The sequence below is a fragment of the Dermochelys coriacea genome, chromosome 2, assembly GCF_009764565.3.
Source record: "Dermochelys coriacea isolate rDerCor1 chromosome 2, rDerCor1.pri.v4, whole genome shotgun sequence".
Lineage (NCBI taxonomy): Eukaryota > Metazoa > Chordata > Testudines > Dermochelyidae > Dermochelys > Dermochelys coriacea.
Window position 1 is genome coordinate 232,087,575 of NC_050069.1, and position 24,223 is coordinate 232,111,797.

The window sequence follows — 24,223 nt, forward strand, 5'->3', positions numbered from 1 at the left end:
CTGCACGTGCCGTGGCACCACACGGCTCCCAGAAGTAGCAGTATGTCCCCTCTCCATCTCCTATGCGTAGGGGCAGCCAGGGGGCTCTCCATACTGCCCCTGCCTCAAGCGCCGCCCCCTCAGTTCCCACTGGCCTGGAACCACTGCCAATGGGAGCTGCAGAGGTGGCACCTGTGGACAGGGCGGTGTGCAGAGCTGCCTGGCTGCCCCTCTGTGGAGCTGGAGGAGGAACTCCCGTTGCTTCCGGGAGCTGCTTGAGGTAAGCGCTGCCCTGATCCCCCTCCCGCCCTTCGAATCCCTCAGTCCCAGCCCAGAGCCCCCTCCCGCATCCTGAACTCCTCATTTTTGGCCCTATCCCAGAGCCCGCACCACCAGCTAGAGCCCTCACCCCCTCCCATACCCCAACCTCCAATTTCATGAGCATTCATTGCCCGCCATACAATTTCCATACCTGGATGTGGCCCTTGGGCCAAAAAGTTTGCCCACCCCGATCTAGACCATCCCTGACAGGTGTTTGTCCGACCTGCTCATAAAGATCTCCAATGATGGACATTCAACAACCTCCCTAGGAAATTTATTCCAGTGCTTAAACACCCTGACAGTTAGGCAGTTTTTCTTAATGTCCAATCTAAACCGCTCTTGCTGCAATGAAAGCCGCTTACTTGTCCTCAGAGATTAAGGAGAACAATTTTGCCTCCTTATAACAACCTTTTATGTACTTGAAAACTGTTATCATGTCCCCTCTCAGTCTTCTCTTCTCCAGACTAAACAAACTCAATATTTTCAATCTTCCATCACAAGTCAAGTTTTCCAGACCTTTAATCATTTTGGTTGCTCTTCTCTGGACTTTCTCCAATTTGTCCACATCTTTCCTGAAATGTGGCACCCAGAACTGGAGGACAATACTCCAGTGGAGGCCTAATCAGTGCAGAGTAGAGCAGAAGAATTATTTATTGTGTCTTGCTTAAAACACTCCTGCTAATATATCCCAGAATGATGTTTGGTTTTTTGCAACAGTGTTACAACATTGACTCATATTTAGCTTGTGATCCACTATGACCCCCAGATCCCTTTCCGCAGTACACCTTCTTAGGTAGTCATTTCTTATTTCGTATACATGCAACTGATTGCTCCTAAGTGGAGTTCTTTGCATTTGTCCTTATTGAATTTCATCCTATTTACTTCAGACCATTTCTCCAGTTTGTCCAGATCATTTTGAATTTGAATATGATTCTCCAATGCACTTCCACACCCTCCCAGCTCGGTATTGTTCGCAAACTTTATAAGTGTACTCTATATGCCATTATCTAAATCGTTGATGAAGATATTGAACAGAACCAGACCCAGAATTGATCCCTATAGGACCCCACTCGTTATGCCCTTCCAGAATGACTGTGAACCACTGACAACTACTCTCTGGGAATGGTTTTCCAACCAGTTATGCACCCATCTTATAGTAGCTCCATATAGCTTGTATTTTGCTAGTTTATCTATAGCACTGGAGAATCATAATGTCCCATAAATTAAGGCCATCAACATTGATTTGCAAGGAAAAACAAAATGTGTAAAGTTAACATAGGCTCCACAGGTTTACGTTTCATTAAGCGGAGATAAAAATATTACTAAGTAATTGCAACAAAAAAAGAGAAATGGCACAAATGAACCTGAAAACAAAACTGCTAAATAACTGCAGTCAGCAAGAATGAATCTATTTTCCTAAGTGCAGCATGCAGACAAAGAAGAATTGAGACAGAAAAGCAAATATGACAGACTCGAGCTTTAGTGTCCTATATTCAATTTTGCCATATTATCATCTGAGGTAGGTTTCACACCCAAGTTTTTTGTAGATTGTTTTTTAAATCAGGCACATATGTTTGATGTAACTATATGAAAAAGAGCTGTTCTGCAATACTGGACACACTTTACATGCTAATTCTATGCTGGAGGGAAAAAACCCAAATCACTTTCTTTGACAGCAAAAACAGAGACACCAAGCATGCTTGAAGATAACAAATAATTTGGCAAAGAGTGTTATAAACAGATTTCATTAAAGATAGTCAACCTAAAATACAGCTCCTTTAAAATTGAAAACATCTGTGTTGGAAGGTGGTGGAAAGGGTGAGGCTGCATTTCTGGCCAAACTAAAGTAAACTTAGTGGTTGCAGTAGGACAGTTTATCAAAGCTGCATCCTGCTTATTAACTTGGCAAAACTCAATGTGACAATGTAAAATGCTAGTTAAAATAAACCCACTTGTTTCCCAACCAATAATGTCTTCAGAATTCACTAAACCAGTATCTACAACCCATCCTGCAACTGTAAACTGAGAACTGGAGCATTAATAAATATTTATACTATGGTAGCACCTACAAACCCTGGTCAGCATCAAGGCTCCTTTGGGTTAGCTGCTATAAAAGCATAAACATAGTATAATTTAGGACCAGGATGGTGGCTATCTTAGCCCTCCACAGATGTGCAAGTGGAAGAGAGGACACAAGGAGCTTTTCATGCCTCTTTTGAGGGGAGGGCACAATCTCACTGGCAAACCAAAAGCCTTAGCTTCCCAAAAAGCAGAGTAGGTGGGAAAGGCCACAGCAGGGCTGACCAAATGTAAGACTGGAAGAGATCTTGAGATTTAATAGAATTTAAGTCTTTAACTTAAGAATTTTAGTCATTTAATAGAATCCCCAGCACTGAGGCAGAACCAAGTACTGTATACCTAGAGAAGTGTTTGTGTAATCCAGCGTTTCTCAAACTTGGGTCCACGGATCCCTAGGTGTCCATGAGGGTACTCCAGGGCGTCCATGGGCCCACTGATCAACTCAACTGCTACCCCTCCCTCCCAGTACCTCCTGCACACCGGGAAACAGCTGTTCAGTGGCATGCAGGAGATGCTGCGAGAGAAGGGGAGGAGCGGGGATAGGGTGCACTCAGGGGAGGGGGCAGAATCACGTCCAGGGCTGCCAGCCCCGCTGATCAACTTCTGCCCCTCCCTCCCAGTGTCTCCTTCATACCAGGGAAGAGCTGTTCAGCGGGGTCCAGGAGGCACTGGGAGGGAGGAAGGGAGAGGAGCAGGGAAGGGATGTGCCTGGGGGAGAGGATGGGAAGAGGAGGGGCAGGGTGGAGCAGGGGCAGGAAGAGATGGGGTGGGACCTGAGACTGAGCAAGGATCCTGGGGGTCCATGAAAAATTTTAAATCAAAATCAGGGTCTTCAGGTTGATAAAGTTTGAGAACCGCTGGTTTAACCTGTTCTTAAGAACCAGCAATGATGGAAACTTCACAATCTCCCTTAGAATTCTATTCCAGTACTTACCTATCTTTACAATTAGAAACTTTTCCCTAATATCTAACCTAAATCTCCCTTGCTGCAGATTAAGCCATACTTCTTGTCCTACCTTCAATGGACACAGATAACATCTAATCACAATCTTCTTTATAGAACCCCTTAACATATGTGAAGACTTATCAGCTCCCCCCTCAGTTGTCTTCTCTCAAGACTAAACATACCCAGTTTTTTTTAAGCTTTCCTCATAGGTCAGGTTTTCTAACCCATTTGATCATTTTCGTTGCTCTTTTCTGGATTATTTCCAGTTTGTTCATACTGGACACAATACTCCAGTTGAGGCCTTACCAGAGCCATATAGAGAAGAACAATTAACTTCTGTTTCTTAGATACAACACTCCTGTTAATACACCCCAGAATTATATTATAGTTTTTTTTATATATATATATATATTTATATTTTATATAATATATATAAATATACTTTTTTTTTTTTTGCAACTGCATCACATTGTTGGCTCATATTCAATTTCTGATCTACTATAACCCTCAGATATCCTTTTCAGCAATACTACCACCTAACTAGCTATTCCCCATTTTGTAGTTATTCATTTGATTTTTTCCTTCACACTTTGCACTTTTTTATTGAATTTTCTCTTATTGATTTTCAGACCAATTCTCCAATTTGTCCTGATCGTTTTGAATGCTAATTCTGTTATCCAAAGTGTTATCAACCCATCACAGCTGCAAATTTTTATAATACTCTCCACTCCAAGTCATTAATGAAAATACTGAATAGTACCAGTACTAGGCCAAGGACAGACTCCTGTGGGACCCCACTAGATATGTACTTTCAGTTTGATGAGCCATTGATAACTACTCTTTGAGTACAGATTTTCCAACCAGTTGTTCACCCACTTTACAGTAATTTCATCTAGACCACATTTCTCTAGTTTGCTTATGAGAACGTCATGTAGGACAGTGTCAAAAGCCTTACTAAAATCAAGATATATCACATCTACTACAACTCCATCCACTATGCCTCTAACCCTCTCAAAAAGGAAAATTAGATTGGATGCCAAGATTTGTTCCTGACAAATCTAAATTGGTTATCACTTATAACCCTATTATCCTCTAAGTGCTCCACAAATTGATTAATATTGTGTTCTAGTATCTTTCCAAGTATCAGAGTTATACCGACTAGTCTATAATGCCCCAAGTCATCTTTGTTCCTCTTCTCAAAGCAGGCAAACAGTACCTTTCTCTTGTCCTCTGAAACATCGTCCCTCCTCCAACAATTCTCAAAGATGATCGCTAATTGTTCTGAGATTACTTCAGCTAGTACTGGATGAATTTCATCAAGACATGCCAACTTGAATACATCTAACTTCGCTGCTAAATAGAGGACCTACTCTTTCCTTCATCTTTCTCTTGTTCCTTCATCTTTCTCAATATATTTATAGAACCTCTTTTTATTGCCTTTTAAGTTTCTTGTTAGGTGTAACTCATTTTGTGACTTAGCTTTTATGATTTTTGTCCCTGCATGTTTATGCTATTATTTCATATTCCCTCTTAGCAATTTGTCCATTTCCACTTTTTGTAGGATTCCTTTTTGATTTTCAAGTCATTAAAGAGCTGATGCAGCCATATGAACCTCTTCTCTTTCTATATTTCCTTTTCATCAGGATAGTTTGCTGTTGTTCCTTTAATATTGTGTCTTTAAGAAACGGCCCGCTCTCAACTGTTTTGCTTTAGATTTGCTTTGCATGGGACCTTATCTACTAGTTCTCTGAGTTTACAAACGTCTGCTTTTTTAAAATTCATTTTCCTTATTCTGCTGGTCTCACTCAGTTCCTTTCCTTAGGATCAGGAAGCCTATCACATCATGATCACTTTCACCTAAGTTGCCTTCCACCTTCAGAACCAATATTGCCTGTTGGTCAAAATCAAGTCTAAAGTGACAGTGCTCCTGCTTACTTACCCACCATCTAAAACAAGTTGTCCCCAACACATTCCAAGAACTTACTGGACATTGAATTTTGCCATATTATTTTTCCAACAGATATCTGGATAGTAAAAGTCCTCATTAATACCAGATCTTCTTTTTGGATCTTTCTGTTTGTTCTAGAAATACCTCCTCCCTCTGATTTATTGGGCTGTTCTTCCCCTCTTTTATCTTCACTTAGAAGCCTTCCACTGGCCTACCCCTAACCTCCTTTTGGACCTCAGAACAAGTGGGTACATTCTTGACGGGTACAATGCAACCTTTCCCCCCGCCTGTCTTTCCTGAACAAGCTATACCTTTCCCCCCCACACACACAATATTCCAGTCATGAGATCCATCAAACCAAGTCTCTTTTGATTGTGCATTAAGACTTCCAGTTCTTCCTGTTTATTTCCAATAGTTCTTGCATTTGTGTATAGTCATCTAAGATGTGCACAGTCCCTCACGGTTTTCCCTCTTGTTACTCCTATGACCGTATTGTAATTTTCCATTCCCCACTTCCCTCCTAACTTCCAGCCCTCTGTTAAGGTCACCTTCTTTTATATCTAACCTGAAGTCTTTTGTCACCTGCCCCCTTGGAATCTAGGTTACAGCCCTCTTTACTAGGGTGATGAGCCAGTGTCCCAAGATGCTCTTTCTCTTCTTCATCAGGTGGAGGAAGTGCATGCTGCACCCTTTCAAGGGGTCATAAGCAGCTGTTGTAATGTGCACTCTTAAGAAGCGCAGAAGGAAATTTTAGTCGGCCAGAATTTTTCCCAAAGCTCCCACTGCCTCCATGTCCCTTCTCACATGCCTCGAATGTAACGTCTCATTCAAAGCCACAATCTGACTTTATGTGTATTACAGAATATTTCTAAATTCCTAGCTTTTTTCCCCTCAAAAAAGAAAATAAGTGCAGCTTCTTAATCCTCATTGCAGTTACTATGGACTTACTTCAGTGAGCCACTTGAACTGAAGATTTCACTGCGACTCAATTCTGAAATCCCATTTCCAATAAAAAGTCTGGTTCCCAGAAATTCTTTGGCTCCTCTTTTACACTTCCCTTCAATATCAGAGTATACAGAGACCACATCTCCAGCTTTCATAACTAGGGAAAGAAAGAGATTTTTTAAAAATTTAAATTTGGCAAGAGAACAGTGCCCAACTCACCCAGAACTTCTGATGGGCCATGTACTTCAACCCCTTGCATCATAGCAATATTGATTTCAGGTCAAGACAAGCTTTGAGTATCTCCAGCGTTAGCCAGTCCACAAAGTCACTTGGCAGTCTTCCCATTGCCTAATTATTTTCTGCACACAAAATATGACAGAGAAGCCACCTCTGTGTAAAGGATTTAGTTGAGCAAGGTACTTAAGTATGTGCCTGATCATAAGAACACAAGTAGTCCCACTGTCTTCAAGTATCTTGCTGCACTGGTGCCTAGAAGAGCTTGAAGGACACTTTGGTCTCTGGTACAAGAGAGTCTGTTAAGCCTGTTTGGAGTAAAACAGTAAGAAAGCATGGTCTACATGTGGACTCACAAAAGCTTATGCTCAAATAAATTTGTTAGTCTCTAAGGTGCCACAAGTACTCCTTTTCTTTCTCCTTATCTGTATAACTTGATCAATGATTAAGTGGCCCACTTATGCACTACCATTCATGTCTTGTTATAGCATCTGTGCTGAGTGCAATTTCTAGATACAGGGCTTTATTGTACCTCACCTCAGGCTGGCAGCATACGCTCCACTTCATTTTCCTATCTGTAAATCTTCTAAAATCTTTTTAAAGTCCTATTGAAGTATGTTTCCTTTTTATTTGATGCTGTGTGCTAATGTACAGCAATGATGATAAATCACTAGCTCATCCAGTAAGTATTTTGCATATTTATGAGTAGAACTGTACAAAATGAAAGCAGTTTCAACAACAGTTGAAGCAACTTACTTGTTTTCTCATAAATGCCTAGATTCAGGAAAGTATACATATTAAGTCAATGGGACTTAAGCACATGCTTAAAGTTAACCACGAGTTTAAGTACTTTTCTGAAGAGGACTGAATTTAAGCACATGCATAAGTGCTTCTTTTATTCAGGGCTAAAATTTACTTTTATCTAGATCAGCGGTTCTCAAACTTTAGCAACCCAAGAACCCCCATTTTGATTGAAAAAAATTTTGTGGACCCCAAAGGCCCCCCAAGCCCTGCCCCCACTTCACCCCTTCCCCCAAGGCCCCTCCCCACCTCTTCCCACCCCACCCCTGCCCCTCCTCTTCCCTCCCTCCTCCAAGCACACCCCATCTCCGCTCTTCCCCCTCCCTCCCAGCGCCTCCTGCACGCCACTGAACAGCTGTTCCCCAACGTGCAGGAGGCGCTGGGAGGGAGGGGGAGAAATTGAGGGAGGAATGGGGAGGAGTTGATCAGCAGGGCCCGCGGATCCCCTGCAGTACCCTCATGGACCCCAGTTTGAGAAAAGTTGATCTAGATGGAAAAACAAAGACTTGTGGTTCACACAGCCATAGTCATTACCATGATAATAACAAAGTGAATCATCCACAATTATATTATAAAAGTTAGTTTGATCTTTAAAAAAATAAGTAGCACAAATTGTTTCAATACGTAGCTGAAGACTAAGCACTATTCAATAGCATATGTAGAAGATTATCTTCTGGCTCGCTGGCACAGGGAGAGAGAGACACAAGGGTTCACATAATAACTTCAGAACCTCCATAAATTAGATATGAGGAAGATTTTTCTCGCCAAGAAATAATAGAAGTCAATACTAGATCTCAGTTCAGAGCAACTGCACCTGTATTCCCCTCAGTGGTCCAGCAAGGGCATCCACTCTCAGGCTTCCAACACCCGAGCTGTTGCCGCTCTGCTGTGGAGACCCGCATGTCACCCACTTCTGGGTATGTCCAGGCTGAACAGTTCCCTGCCTTCACTGTGTTACTCCCAGCAAAGACAATCTGCCTGAATCTGCTTGATTTTTCTGATAATGGAGTGATTGGTATAGATAAAAGTTACCACCTGTTTCTTTCTAAGGAAGCCTACTTTATTCTTAAGGTAAAACGCATTACAGAGAAAACATATTAAAAACACAGACGCTAATAAGCAGATTTACCAGATTTCATTGCAACTCTAACATGGGCTCCGTCACGAGCAGTTTTTCATCACCCCACCTTAAGTGTTTCCTTGTGGTTACAAGTTCATCACAGATTCACCTCAGAACAAGCATACTCATGAAAAATTTAATCCAGCCTTTAATACAGAGCAGGGGTCTTTAATCTGGAGATTCCAGAAGCAGGTAATTAGTATACAATAGGTCTCTCTCCCCAGATCTTATCTTCAATATGTTGGATTCAGAGGGGAAAACCTGCATTTCCCTCTCTTCAAGGAACTTCCTAGAATGTCCACGACACACATATTGTTCCAAAAAAACCTTTGAACTTTCTCATACCTTCCAGAGATTGTATTAATTTTGTTTTCCTGCTATAGAAGTTCCATACAATCTCACAACAGTACATAAACATTTGCACTTTTAATATAATCTACCACAAAGGTATTACCCCTAATTCAATCAGATTTAATTTAATTCAATAAGGTACATTCAGGATATTGTCAATCTGTCACACTAGACCATTATAACATCAAACACGCCAATTTCAATGTCAAGGGAAAGCAAAACAAACAAAAAACAAAAACTTCAGTTCTCCTTTACATCTACTTTCTTATGTTCCTAAGATATCATGAAGTCAATGTGTCTTTTTGCCATTTTTTCAAAAACTAACAACTCTTACATTAGTGGCCATTAACTACACAGAAGTATCAATCATGTGCCCCCATATTTCCCCTTGGTTAGATTGGGAAGTTACTAAATTGAATGTGCTTTTCTTAGGCAGTACTAAGGGTAAATACTGACTTTAATAGCAACTACTGAAGCTTATTAGAAAATCTACAAAATTAATCTCTCTGATACACACCAAAATGACATAAGTTTGGTCAGGTTATGTCTCACTTGAAAACATCTGATCTTTGTAAAAAACCCTCTTTTTCAAGTCAAAAGAAAAAGAATATAAAAATATCAATGACAGACAATCCTGCTGTTAAGAAATTCAAGTCTCTAAAAAGGAGAGAGAACTGAAAAAAGCACAGAAGAAGAGAGGTAGCATGCACCATTTTGTTATAAGTATTGCACAAGAAAAATCAAGAAAGTTTTACAAACAAAAACAAAGTAAAATAGATACTAAATGTCAACTGGAATGGATGGTTGTTTCCCCCCCTCTAAATCCTACTGGAATATATTAGAGAACTCTTACATTTTGAAGCAGATATGATTCCTGGAACAAAGACATGCGCTCCTCGTAGCACTGAATTCCCACACTGGGCTCCAACAATGACTTCAGATGATTGCTTTTGTAGATCCTTCCTGAGGATACAAAGTGTAATTTCATTACAAAAACCTGCTGACATCAGTCTATTTTAGAAAAAAAGTCCGTTCATACATGCTGTTTGAGAAAGGGTGGTGGATAAATATGCATCTACAGTACATCAAACTTACAAGATGCAGTTCAGTCCTGCTAAAAGTAAAGAATAAAACCAAGCGGCAGTCCTTGAAAAAATGCAGATTCAGCCCCAAAACTGCTACTGCCAAAAATCTGATACAAATATACAAAATCAAGTTGTTAACAGATGTGAAAATCATTCTTCTCCACTTTCTCTGGCAGTAACAATCTAGCGTTCAACCAGGATGGTCAAAAAGTGACCTTTTAAATTTAATAACTGCCATAAATCTTTACTACAACAAATATTTGAACACGATGCAGGGAATTTTGCTTGTAGCTACTGTGTCCAGATTGATAATAAGGAAGGTAATGACTCAGACTTGTCAAGGACAAGTACAAATAGTGGATTATTTAGAGATTGGTACTTCATAGGAGGATTTAAGATCAGTGCGCGACAACAAATAATAAAGTACTGTCCAACAATGTAAGAGAGAGACAGCAAATACCATAATATAATGTACAGTTTGTACACACTAGTATTGTTTATGACCCCTATAATTTACAAGCCCACTTGACAGAGTCTTGGTAAACTTAAAATTGACAATTGTGTGTAATTTTGAAGCCTCGTTGTAAGAAAGATCATTTAGAACACAATGCCATCCACAGCCTCAGAAACAACTCTGACATCATAATCAAAAAGGCTGACAAAGGAGGTGCTATCGTCATCATGAATAGGTTGGAATATGAACAAGAGGCTACTAGGCAGCTCTCCCACACCACTTTCTACAAGCCATTACCCTCTGATCCCACTGAGAGTTACCAAAAGAAACTACAGCATTTGCTCAAGAAACTCCCTGAAAAAGCACAAGAACAAATCCACAAAGACACACCCCTAGAACCCCGACCTGGGGTATTCTATCTGCTACCCAAGATCCATAAACCTGGAAATCCTGGACGCCCCATCATCTCAGGCATTGACACCCTGACAGCAGGATTGTCTGGCTATGTAGACTCCCTCCTCAGGCCCTACGTTACAGCACTCCCAGCTACCTTCGAGACACCACTGACTTTCTGAGGAAACTACAATCCATTGGTGATCTTCCTAAAAACACCATCCTAGCCACTATGGATGTAGAAGCCCTCTACACCAACATTCCACACAAAGATGGACTACAAGCTGTCAGGAACAGTATCCCCGATAAAATCACGGCTAACCTGGTGGCTGAACTTTGTGACTTTGTCCTCACTCATAACTATTTCACATTTGGGGACAATGTATACCTTCAAATCAGCGGCACTGCGATGGGTACCCGCATGGCCCCACAGTATGCCAACATTTTTATGGCTGACTTAGAACAACGCTTCCTCAGCTCTCGTCCCCTAATGCCCCTACTCTACTTGCGCTATATTGATGACATCTTCATCATCTGGACCCATGGAAAAGAAGCCCTTGAGGAATTCCACCATGATTTCAACAATTTCCATCCCACCATCAACCTCAGCCTGGATCAGTCCACATAAGAGATCCACTTCCTGGACACTACAGTGCTAATATGCGATGGTCACATAAACACCACCCTATATCGGAAACCTACTGACCGCTATTCCTACCTACATGCCTCTAGCTTTCATCCAGATCATACCATACGATCTGTTGTCTACAGCCAAGCTCTACGATATAACCACATTTGCTCCAACCCCTCAGACAGAGACAAACACCTACAAGATCTCTATCATGCATTCTTACAACTACAATACCCACCTGCTGAAGTGAAGAAACAGATTGACAGAGTCAGAAGAGTACCCAGAAGTCACCTACTACAGGACAGGCCTAACAAAGAAAATAACAGAACACCACTAGCCATCACCTTCAGCCCCCAACTAAAACCTCTCCAATGCATCATCAAGGATCTACAACCTATCCTGAAGGACGACCCATCACTCTCACAGATCTTGGGAGACAGGCCTGTCCTTGCTTACAGACAGCCCCCCAACCTGAAGCAAATACTCACCAGCAACCACACGCCACACAACAGAACCTCTAACCCAGGAACCTATCCTTGCAACAAAGCCCGCTGCCAACTATGTCCACATATCTATTCAGGGGACACCATCATAGGGCCTAATCACATCAGCCACACTATCAGAGGCTCGTTCACCTGCGCATCTACCAATGTGATATATGCCATCATGTGCCAGCAATGCCCCTCTGCCATGTACATTGGTCAAACTGGACAATCTCTATGTAAAAGAATAAATGGAAACAAATCAGACATCAAGAATTATAACATTCAAAAACCAGTCGGAGAACACTTCAATCTCTCCAGTCACTTGATTACAGACCTGAGGGTGGGTATCCTTCAACAAAAAAACTTCAAAAACAGATTCCAATGAGAGACCGCTGAATTGGAATTAAGTTGCAAACTGGATACAATTAATTTAGGCTTGAAGAGAGACTGGGAATGGATGAGTCATTACACAAAGTAAAACTATTTCCCCATGTTATTTCTCCCCCCCCTCCCCACTCTTCCTTAGATGTTCTTGTTAACTGCTGGAAATGGCCTACCTTGCTTGTCACCATGAATGGTTTTCCTCCTTTCCCCGCCCTGCAGCTGGTGATGGCTCATCTTAAGGGATCACTCTCCTTACAATGTGTATGATAAAACCCATTGTTTCATGTTCTCTGTGTGTATGTATATAAATCTCCCCACTGTATTTTCCACCAAATGCATCCGATGAAGTAAGCTGTAGCTCACGAAAGCTTATGCTCAAATAAATTTGTTAGTCTCTAAGGTGCCACAAGTACTCCTTTTCTTTTTGCGAATACAGACTAATACGGTTGCTACTCTGAAACCTTAGATTATCCTTCTAACTGTAAAGTTAAATTAAGCAATAAAAAAACTTCCAAGAGTGCAAACAATGAGGGAACACTAAAGCTGTCTAAATGAAAACTAGAAAAAAACCAGCTTAAGTATGAATACTGTAGAACATGAGCATAGGGGGATAAATGTGACCCTGGAATTCCTGTTTAACATTATCATTCATGCTACCTTCCCTAAATACACTCATGTGAGTCTTGTACATGCAAATGTTCTAACGGAGGAATATTGTTCACTACTGCAAGACCCTATACTTTGAAGTCCTGCCAAAGTCCCAAGTCCTTCAGCAGAGATAATCTACCTCCTCCTAACATACTCTACCACACGGCAATTGCTGTAGGGAAAACTAATATGAAGTCCACTATCATAAATGGAGAAAGAAAAGATTATGGTCTTTTAAAATATAACAAAATTCTGAGGGAGTTTGAAAGAGCAAAAATGTATGTTATATAGGACAAGTACTGCATATTTTGGCTTAAAAACACTTGCAACTTTTTAACAGTGTCTAAGTTATCAAAAATGGGTTAATGTAAAACCTGTCGTGAAACTCAGTAACACAAATTAGTTCTTAATGTCTGAAAATTACAAACCTGGGTCCAATGACAGGAATAAGTAAGATGTCCTGAAGTTCTGGGTGCTGAAGAACTGGAACACTAAGACCTTTAAACTGCTGTTGAATTTTTTTAAAAATAAAAGAACATTAACAATCAACAATGCTTTAAAAAGTACTTTATTGTACTTGGAATTAATTATTTTTCAGTTCACACTTTATATCTGCGAATGGTAAAACAGTATCTTTAATTGATGAGAAGCTGGGAAATCCTACATTAGGAAATGCTGTATATTATAAATACTCAAGCTAAAACACAAGAGATAAATAAGTACATTCAGAAATGCCAAGACCACACTAGGAGTCATTGACAGGATTCATTTCTCTGTATCTGTGTATTTAGCAAAGCATTTCCCCTTACAAAGCAAAAAATTTGACTAAAATACCCGTTCCAGATTCCTAGAACAAGCTGTATGATAAAACAAGCATAATTCATTACCCTCCTAGCAAACAGTTAGAGTAGCGCCAACGGCTTTCACATTACAGAAGTGTCTTGGCCCCGGTCATGCAGTTGCTGTCTGTAAACCCACCAACATCAATAATTTATTTATAGAAGAACCGAATCTTCTCAGAAAGACTGAAGAGATATGGTAGGATTTCTAAACAATTTACTTTCAGACCTTCTGGCTTACAATTAATTATCTCTGTCAGATAAAGACAGTCAGTCATAAAATAAATAGAACAAAAAAAAATAAAAAAATTAACTAAACGTCAAAGCATTTTGTTACACCAGCAGGCAGGAATTGCTCAAGTTATTTGGATACTCGGTTTCTTTCAATTTCACACACTTCTTAACTAAAACATTGCAACATCAGTTCATTTTTCTGTCACCTTTTATTAAAAGCAAGCTCTATACTTGTTGCATATATCTTCTCAGACTACTAGTTTCTATTTCTGTTGCCTTGTCTAGATTGCAGTGCCTTCATTCTAGGTTTGTAAAGTATTTAGCACAAAGGGACCAAAATCCTAATTAGGGTCTACAGGTGCTATTATAATACAAATAATTCATGAGTATTATATGGTCCTTATTTATAGATTTTAAATTTCTGAAGGAGTGTGCACGTTTCAAAAATGCAAAGGAAGAAATTCTCGGAATCAATCGCTGGTGTTTTTTATTAGACCTTATCTACAATAAAACTCAAGTTCTTTAGAACTTTGCAAAAAAACCCAAACGTGTTTTTTCTCCTGTTGATGAAAGCACAATTGGTCTAGGACACTAGGGTATTTTTAACTTCCTTTAATGTATCAGATATTGACTAGTATTGGACTTAACTCACAGACTCTACCTGTTTCCATTTGACTCTTAAAGTGCTAATAGGATTTTCATCCCAGCACTAAACTGAAAGTAGACATACCCATCAAGTTTAGGAATTGTTTCATTATTTGAAAAAAGGCTCTTGCAATCAGCTAGAAAACCAGAAATCTTGTAGCTATCTTTCGTGATAACTGGGACACAAAACTGCACAAACCTTGTGGATCTCTTCAAACAGCAGATTTTTCACTTGTTTCACTGAAGCCAAGTGAGTGTTAACTCTAACAGTTGTGAAAGCTGGAGGATGAGATAGACAATTTAATAGAGATTCATATTTCCTCTCTGCTTCCAGTGTGCCTAAAGCACTTATGAGCTAAAAGAAAAAAAGATATACATTAGTAATAAACAGCTTCATGCAGTAGTGCTTGTTGTAGTCAAAAAGTTTAAATCAACCATTACTTTATGTATGTCATGTAATAGACCCTCAGATGCATATGCGGCTCCCACTGACTTCAGTGAGAATCACATACACACACAAGAGCAGAGTCTGGCTGCTGAAAAGACCAGTCCATTTATTGAGCAAGAATATTCTAAACAAACTGATATTGGAACAGGCATTAGCATTAATCTTCACAGATTTGATATTGCTCTATTAAGTGGTATGGCTAGCTTGCTGTACAAAGCAACAGATATACAGAGACAAAAAAAGCAGACTGCGACTCAAAGTTGTGATGAGTTTGGGTGATGGATGAAGAAGCTTGAAAAAAAAAATTTTTTTTTTTACAACAGAAATTCAGGTAGTTTGTCTAATCTGTGGGAGATGGTGGACTTTTTTTTTTTTTTGATGGGGAGATGGTGGTAGTGATAATTATTCTTGGAAGACTTTAAAGAAGACTAGATTGTGATACCCCAAGATGAATTTTATTGGAACTTATTAAACATTTATTAACAGTATATTCAGTTTATTAAAAGTCCCAAAAAGTTTAAAAACAAATTTTCATATTATAGCTATATTCATACTTTTAGAAATCACACATTAGACTAGCCCTTATGACTTCTAGATGGAATTAACAATCCTAGGCCCCAATTCTTCAATGAGCAGTGTACAGTCACACTCCTGAATCCAAACAGGACCATTGAAGTCAATGATGCTCTGCATGGAACTCATTACAGGATCAGAGCCCTTTGCTGAAAAGATCTCTCTAACTCTAAATACTAAAGATAAATGCCTCTCACAATAAAAGTGTATCAGTAATTTCATAGAAAAAATAAAGTTAAAAGAATGTAATGGCTGCACAGTTCAACATTCAACCAGTGAAAGGCAAATTTGTTTACACAGGCTGACTGGTTGAGTTAGCTTTATCACATACCTCCTTATTTCTAAACACGTTCCCAAGGTATTCTTCAACTTCTGGTTGCAGTAATATTTTTGAAAAAAAAGACATTTTCCTTTATAGTGCAATAGCCTTCCTGGTAAACAACAGCAATAAACAAATTAATGTTTTCTTTATTAAAGATATTTCATTTGCATAATTGCTAATTAAATAGCCAAATGAAAAGGGTTGCAAAAAATTCAGTTTGTGTTGGGTTTGATAGTTATTCAACAGTATCATAAGAAAGTGTATGGGACATTATGAGGCACATAATTAGGTATATTGTGTGAAAAGACATTATCTCCTCCAGATTTCTCACCAATGTGAATATTTCATCAAAACAGTAAGAAATTTTTCAAAACACTGATTTTTGATTTTTTTAAGTATTACAGCTCACAGTAAAGTGAATGGACTTGCATAAGTTACTAAAACACAATGCAACTTTTTACAAGACGTATTCCCTAAGTTATGAGTTACGGTGGTGTTTGTACTGGCTAGCTGGTGTCGTTGCTAATTGTATTTTAACATGTTAATTAACTATTGGAAATTGCATTTTACACAAAGACTTATTCATAGATTCATAGATACTAAGGTCAGAAGGGACCATTCTGATCATCTAGTCCAACCTCCTGCACAGCGCAGGCCACAGAATCTCACCCACCCACTCCTATGAAAAACCTCACCCATGTCTGAGCTATTGAAGTCCTTAAATCATGGTTCAAAGACTTCAAGGAGCTGAGAAGCCTCCCTCAAGTCAACCATGCCCCATGCTACAGAGGAAGGCAAAAAACCTCCAGGGCCTCTCCAATCTGCCCTGGAGGAAAATTCCTTCCCGACCCCAAATATGGCAATCAGCTAAACCCTGAGCATATGGGCAAGATTCACCAGCCAGATACTACAGAAAATTCTTTCCTGGGTAACTCAGATCCCATCCATCTAATATCCCATTTCAGGGGATTTGGCCTATTTACCCTGAATATTTAAAGATCAATTACTTACCAAAATCCCATTATCCCATCATACCATCTCCTCCATAAACTTATTGAGTAGAATCTTAAAACCAGATAGATCTTTTGCCCCCCCTGCTTTCCTTGGAAGGTTATTCCAAAACTTCACTCCTCTGATGGTTAAAAACCTTTGTCTGATTTCAAGTCTAAACTTCCTGGTGGCCAGTTTATACCCATTTGTTCTTGTGTCCACACTGGTGCTGAGCTGAAATAATTCCTCTCCCTCTCCTATATTTATCCCTCTGATATATTTATAGAGAGAAATCATATCTCCCCTCAACCTTCTTTTAGTTAGGCTAAACAACCCAAGCTCCTTAAGTCTCCTTTCATAAGACAAGTTTTCCATTCCTCGGATCATCCTAGTAGCCCTTCTCTGTACCTGCTCTGTACCTGCTGTACCTCCTGCTTTGAATTCATCCTTTTTAAACATGGGAGACCAGAACTGCACACAGTATTCTAGGTGAGGTCTCACCAGTGCCTTGTATAACGGTACTAAAACCTCCTTATCCCTACTGGAAATGCCTCTCCTGATGCATCCCAAAACTGCATTAGCTTTTTTCACAGCCATATCACATTGGCAGCTCATAGTCATCCTATGATCAACCAATACTCCAAGGTCCTTCTCCTCTTCCGTTACTTCTAATTGATGCGTCCCCAACTTATAACTAAAATTCTTGTTATTAATCCCTAAATGCATAACCTTACACTTCTCACTATTAAATTTCATCCTATTACTATTACTCCAGTTTACAAGGTAATCCAGATCCTCCTGTATAATATCCCGATCCTTCTCCGAATTGGCAATACCTCCCAACTTTGTATCATCTGCAAACTTTATTAGCACACTCCCACTTTTAGAAGGGCAACAAAGGTGTAACAAGATTATGACTGTCGACAGATGGCTTAGGCAGTGGTGCTATAAGGAGGGCTTTGGGATGTATGGCCACTGGGAGGCATTCATGGACAGAGGTCAGTTCTCTCGGGATGGATTTCATCTGAGTAGGGAAGGAAATAGACTTCTAGAATCGAGGCTGGCACAACTGATAAAGAGAGCTTTAAACTAGGAATTGGGGGGAGATGGATGGGAGATGTCCAGAAAATCTCCACGCCAGATTTTAGCATTGAGAGGGAAGAAGATGAAGTAAGAAAGGATACAGCCGTGGGTAGAAGAATGTATATAAGGAGTGAGGGCGGTGTGGATACTAGTCTAATAGGTTATACTGGCTGTAGAATGACTGTGCCTAATAGGGTACAAAATGTGAGCGAGGCCAAACAGCAAAAATTAAGATGTTTGTACACCAATGCGAGGAGTCTAGGTAACAAAATGGAGGAACTAGAGCTACTGGTGCAGGAAGTGAAACCAGATATTATAGGGATAACAGAAACATGGTGGAATAGTAGTCATGACTGGACTACAGGTATTGAAGGGTATGTGCTCTTTAGGAAAGACAGAAACAAAGGTAAAGGGGGTGGAGTAGCATTGTATATCAATGATGAGGTAGAATGTAAAGAAATAAGAAGCGATGCAATGGATAAGACAGAATCCGTCTGGGCAAAAATTACATTGGGGAAGAAAACTAGTAAAGCCTCTCCTACGATAGTGCTTGGGGTGTGCTATAGACCTCCGGGATCTAATTTGGATATGGATAGAGCCCTTTGTAATGTCTTTAATAAAATAAATACTAATGGAAACTGCATGATCATGGGAGACTTTAACTTCCCAGATATAGACTGGAGGACCAGTGCTAGTAATAATAATAGGGCTCAGATTTTCCTAGATGCGATAGCTGATGGATTCCTTCATCAAGTAGTTGCTGAACCGACTAGAGGGGATGCCATTTTAGATTTAATTTTGGTGAGTAGCGAGGACCTCACAGAAGAAATGGTTGTAGGGGACAATCTTGGCTCAAGTGATCATGAGCTAATTCAGTTCAAACTAAATGGAAGGATTAACAAAAATAAATCTGCAACTAGGGTTTTTGATTTCAAAAGGGCTGACTTTCAAAAATTAAGGAAATTAGTTAGGGAAGTGGATTGGACTGAAGAATTTATGGATCTAAAGGTAGAGGAGGCCTGGGATTACTTTAAATCAAAACTGCAGAAGCTATCGGAAGCCTGTATCCCAAGAAAGGGGAAAAAATTCATAGGAAGGAGTTGTAGACCAAGCTGGATGAGCAAGCATCTTAGAGAGGTGATTAAGAAGAAGCAGAAAGCATACAGGGAGTGGAAGATGGGAGGGATCAGCAAGGAAAGCTACCTAATTGAGGTCAGAACATGTAGGGATAAAGTGAGACGGGCTAAAAGTCGAGTAGAGTTGGACCTTCCAAAGGGAATTAAAACCAATAGTAAAAGGTTCTATAGCCATATAAATAAGAAGAAAACTAAGAAGGAAGAAGTGGGGCCGCTAAACACTGAGGATGGAGCGGAGATTAAAGATAATCTAGGCATGGCCCAATATCTAAACAAATACTTTGCCTCAGTCTTTAATAAGGCTAAAGAGGATCTTGGGGATAATGGTAGCATGACAAATGGGAAGGAGGATATAGAGGTAGATATTACCATATCAGAGGTAGAAGCGAAACTGAAACAGCTTAATGGGACTAAATCGGGGGGCCCAGATAATCTTCATCCAAGAATATTAAAGGAATTGGCACCTGAAATTGAAAGCCCATTAGCAAGAATTTTTAATGAATCTGTAAACTCAGGAATAGTAACGAATGATTGGAGAATTGCTAATATAGTTCCTATTTTTAAGAAAGGAAAAAAAAGTGATCCGAGTAACTACAGGCCATTTAGTTTGACATCTGTAGTATGCAAGGTCCTAGAAAAAATTTTGAAGGAGAAATTAGTTAAGGACATTGAAGTCAATGGTAAATGGGACAAAATACAACATGGTTTTACAAAAGGTAGATCGTGCCAAACCAACCTAATCTCCTTTTTTGAAAAAGTAACAGATTTTTTAGATAAAGGAAATGCAGTGGATCTAATTTACCTAGATTTCAGTAAGGCATTTGATACCGTGCCACATGGGGAATTATTAGTTAAATTGGAGAAGATGGGGATCAATATGGACATCAAAAGGTGGATAAGGAATTGGTTAAAGGGGAGACTTCAACAGGTCCTACTGAAAGGAGAACTGTCAGGTTGGAGGGAGGTTACCAGTGGAGTTCCTCAGGGATCGGTTTGGGGACCAATCTTATTTAATCTTTTTATTACTGACTTAATTCTAACAATCTGATTATTCCATTAATAAATTGGTTGCCACCATAAAGAGACCAGTGATGATAAAACAAACTTCGAATTCATGTTTTATCACAACTACAAAGATAAGATGCATCCTTTAACTTGTGGGGAAGACTGGAAAGGGTTACACAGTGAATGGTTTTAAGATACCATTGTGTGATCTTTCGTTCTTTCTGAACAAAGTATTAAACATCTTCTTAATTCAAATAAATGCACATAATGATATACAACTATGTATCTGGTATAGCGTAGCAGATAGTAAATAACCATTATATTTGATATTTTTCAAATGTTCTTTCCAAAGGTATTTGCCAAATGTTAACTAGAAGATCTACCTTCCATTTTCCTATGCAGTACCTTTGCTCTAAATTATGCATCAGGGACCCTCCACAACATTCTCCTCTCCCTACCCAAAGTCCCATCCAATCACCCTAGTATGTGCTTAATATATTTATTTATATTCAGTTTTCCTCAAATTTAAAAATACCAACACTTATAACAATGAGTAACTGCACTGTAGACGTCAGGGGAAAGCTAGAGGTTTGGGCAGCTGAGAAAGGAACATTTGGCACTTAGGAACGCATCTGAGATGTCTTGGGTTTTTGTTTGTGTCAAGGAAGCAGTTGAGGCTTTTGGTACAAGAAAGATGATGCATCACTTTTGGGCATGGGCAGAGGAGACTAGATTTGGTGGGAGTGTAAGAGGGAGGTTGAATTGCTCATTCCCCACTTTAGCAACCCTTGAAAGGAATGAGCTGCCTCACTGCACCTTGTCCCTGTATCTAGCACTATGTCCCAATGTGACCAGTAAGCACACTGCCTTGATGTTTCTACTAAATTTAATCACCATTGAAAGTTAATGTTGCCATTTAAAGAAGTCTATTCATCATACTTCAAAATTGAAACATGATGAATAGACTTCTTTTAAAAAAGAAAATGTTTTTAAAACACTTTCTCAAAACACAGTTAAGCACCAGTTTAAACAAATCTGCAATTATGAAGTAATTTATACAATAACAATACTTGTAGAACTCAGGCCTACACTTAATAGTGTTACGGTACAAACACTGTATGTAAAGATGCTGATATGAATATTTTCATGGTATAAGTGACCTAAAACTTCCAGACACATCTCCATAGAAAAGTGGCAATAAATCTGATCTGGTTTAGCATTAGGTATATATATTAGGTATTTCATTATGATATGCCATTGGCAAAATGGTTTGCTTTCACTCCCTATATGTATGGTATGGATTGCATAAACTGCCTCCGAAAACAGGCCAAAAAAGTAACCAAGGGTTCACTTAATTAAAATCAAAATGTGCAGCTATAGTGAAATTGCTCAGCTATGTGACAAGACAGAAGAGTTTGTACTGTCATGTAACCAGTTACATTGATATTTTTATATTTGTAATCCCTTACAGGCTATTTGATCAATGGCCAGGTTTTCAGGGACCTGAAGATGCAGCTGGGCAACATTTTTCAGAAGTGCCTTGGTGCCCAACTCCCATTTAAATCGAAAGGGGGGGGGGGATGTCTCGGTGTTTATCTGCCTCTTTAAGTGCCTAAATACCTCTGAAAAGCCCCATAAGGAGGGAAGTGTGCGGGGCAGTTCCTCCCGTCCAGACTACGGACAGCAGGGCCCTCCCTACAGAGAGCAGGTGGGTAGGGCTGACGTACCCACACTGGCGCTACCCGGGCCGGCGCGGCTAAAGCAGCAAGCATTTTCGGTACCCACGGCTCCGGGAAGGCTGGCGCAGCTCGTGCACCGGGTAACACCAGCACCGGCTAACACTGCAGCACCCCCCGGCAGCTCTTAGCCACGCCCAAACTCCGGCGGCTCTGGGGACACCTACTCGGCACCGTGCCCCGCACTGTCTCTGCTTAGCCCTGCCAGAGCAGCCGCAACGCCCGTTCCCCGGGCAGGGAGCCGTTCGCGCGCCGCGCCGCGCGGAGAGTCGGGGGCCCGCGAGGGAAGAAGGCGTCTGAGACGGCTCGCGGGGGGGGGGGAGGGGGGGACGGGGACACGCCTCTGCTCGGTTAGGCGGAGGCTCCCCCCTCCCGACCGCGCTGGCCCCACGGTAGCGTTGGGGTGCAAGGGGGGGGTCCTACTGCCCCTTCAACAGTGACTAAGGAGCGTCTCCCCGCCAGCACTCCACGTCCCTGCCCTACCTTCGGCCTCACTCCCGCCTCTTCCGGGGTACGGCGGAAAACTCCGCCCCGAGCCTCGCTTGGGATTGGTCAAGGGCGCTCATCAGCCTTCCACTGACTGTTACGCCGGCAACCCACCACGCAGGCGCGCGCAGAAGCCGGCAAAGGGTTGGGGGCGGAGGCGAATTCCAAGTGCCCTGGGAGTTGCCCGCCTGGCCGTTCCTGCCCCCTCAGCCCCTGTCAGGGAGCGCGCGAGGTTCCCAGGAGGACGGGCACCAGGGAGAGGGCGGGCTGCTGTGGCTCCATGAGCCCCCTGAATCGTTCCTTTGGCTTCACGGGGACAACTCGCGTGCGTAGGGCCAGCCACGTGCGGAAAGCTCGGTCCGAGCCTCACCAGAGCAGTCCCCACCCCCGGGGCGTAACGGGGACAAGAACCAGCCGGGCGGCAGCCCCCTGGATGCCTCACGAAAGAGAGGCACAAGAGGCGAACCAGGGAAGAGCGGAAGAAGCGCGCTTTTTGACGGAGCTGTAGCTCTCTATAGTACACGGCATTATTTAGCCAACCAGGGAACCTAAAACCAACCAAATCAGCTCGTGTGTAGTGGCCCATTTCCGCCCGGTGTTCCTAGCTGGGAGCCGTCTCTGTTACCCGGCGGTTACGGGCCGCTGGGGCTTCGGGCGAGGAGCCCCGCTGACCGCAGGGGGACAATGGCCGGGGTGGTGCAGCAGCGGAGGCTTCCCGGAGGAGGGGTGTCCCCTGACGCTCCGATGCGGCTACGGGCACTAGGACCGCGGGCAGCCGGAGAACGCAACACCAAGCCCCGCAGCTGAGGGTGACGCCACGTACTATTTTTTTTCACGTAAGGGAGGAGGGCATGGACGTAATGGCGTCGGGCGGCACGCAGTGACGCAAGGCGGTCGGGGAAGGCATTGGCTGCAGTGGCTGGCTGGGGAGGCGGGTCTGAGGGGGGCTCCGCCTACTCGCCTCTCTGGGCTCGCTCCCTTGCCCGGGACCAGGCCGCCCGACGCCTCCGAGTCACCGGTGCTGGCTGGCGCCCCTTTGCGTCGTGGGGACTCTCGGAGCGTGACGTCGTCCGGCCGCGGCCGAGCCTAGCCATGGGCCTGATATTTGCTAAGCTGTGGAGTTTTTTCTGTGACCAGGGTGAGCGGCGTTCGCCGGGGGCGGGGCTCTGCCGGCTTGGGGGAGCCGCTGGTCCGTTGGGAGGCTGCCGGGGAGGGAGGCATGGGGCCCCGACTGGGATGGGGAAGGGACACCCCTCGAGTGTTGAGGGAGCAGGTGTGGGGGGTAATCTGTGTGAGCTTGGGGAGTGCCTGGACTGTGTGTGAATGGGGGTCGTAGGCTGGCATTGAAGGGGAGGAACGTCCGGGGTTGGGGGGGGTCATAGGCTGGCATTGAAGCGGGGGACGTTGAGTTCAGTGGGGGGTTGGCTAATGCACCCTATTCTTTCAAACTTATTTTTTCATCACTGCAACAGCAGAGGCTTTCAGGGTCTCGCTAGCTAGGGTTCCTCTCTCCTTCCGAGTCCTGTTCTGTGAAACTGCGTCCAAATTGCGGTCAGCTGGGAAACAGTGCTGTTAAGATCATGTAATGTTGGCTGTGTCAGATTGAAGGGGTCAAACTTCCAGTGTCTGTGTCTTTGCAAGTAAGCGGTCATGGGATAAGAGGGAAGGTTCTCTCATGGATTGGTCACGGGCTTAACAAAAAGGAAACCAAGGGTAGGAATAAATGGTCAGTTTTCTGAATGGAGATAGGTAAACTGTGGTGTCCCCCAAGGCTCTGTATTGGGACCAGTCCTATTCAACATATTCATAAATGATCTGGAAAAAGGGGTAAACAGTCAGGTGGCAAAATTTACAGATGATATAAAAGTACTCAAGATCGTTAAGTCCAAAGCAGACTGCAAAGAGCTACAGAAGGATTTCTC

At 41.9% G+C, this 24,223-nt stretch overlaps 2 protein-coding genes across 16 annotated transcripts in view; one reads left to right on the forward strand and one right to left on the reverse strand.

Annotated features, from left to right (window-relative positions):
• NSUN6 (NOP2/Sun RNA methyltransferase 6) overlaps window positions 1-23,108 on the reverse strand; it is a 59,447-nt gene extending 36,339 nt beyond the window's left edge. Inside the window, exons 1-6 of one of the 10 annotated variants that reach the window (XM_038390892.2) lie at window positions 22,861-23,108; window positions 15,875-15,974; window positions 14,722-14,877; window positions 13,233-13,312; window positions 9,578-9,687; window positions 6,222-6,375 (exon numbers count right to left, since the gene is read on the reverse strand). In XM_038390892.2, the coding sequence (XP_038246820.1) occupies window positions 6,222-6,375; window positions 9,578-9,687; window positions 13,233-13,312; window positions 14,722-14,877; window positions 15,875-15,949 (575 nt within the window). In that variant the 5' untranslated portion in view covers window positions 15,950-15,974; window positions 22,861-23,108. The other 9 variants (XM_038390891.2, XM_038390893.2, XM_043509405.1 and 6 more) reach the window with 9 other exon arrangements.
• The window catches only part of ARL5B (ADP ribosylation factor like GTPase 5B), a 30,585-nt gene continuing 28,844 nt past the window's right edge, over window positions 22,483-24,223 (forward strand). Inside the window, exon 1 of one of the 6 annotated variants that reach the window (XM_043509410.1) lies at window positions 22,483-22,761. Coding sequence is in view for 3 of the 6 variants with exons in the window: in XM_038390895.2 (XP_038246823.1) it covers window positions 23,394-23,439 (46 nt within the window). In the remaining 3 variants the exon portion in view is untranslated. Of the gene's footprint in view, window positions 22,762-23,201; window positions 23,440-24,223 lie in introns of those variants that run through there. The other 5 variants (XM_038390895.2, XM_043509409.1, XM_038390896.2 and 2 more) reach the window with 5 other exon arrangements.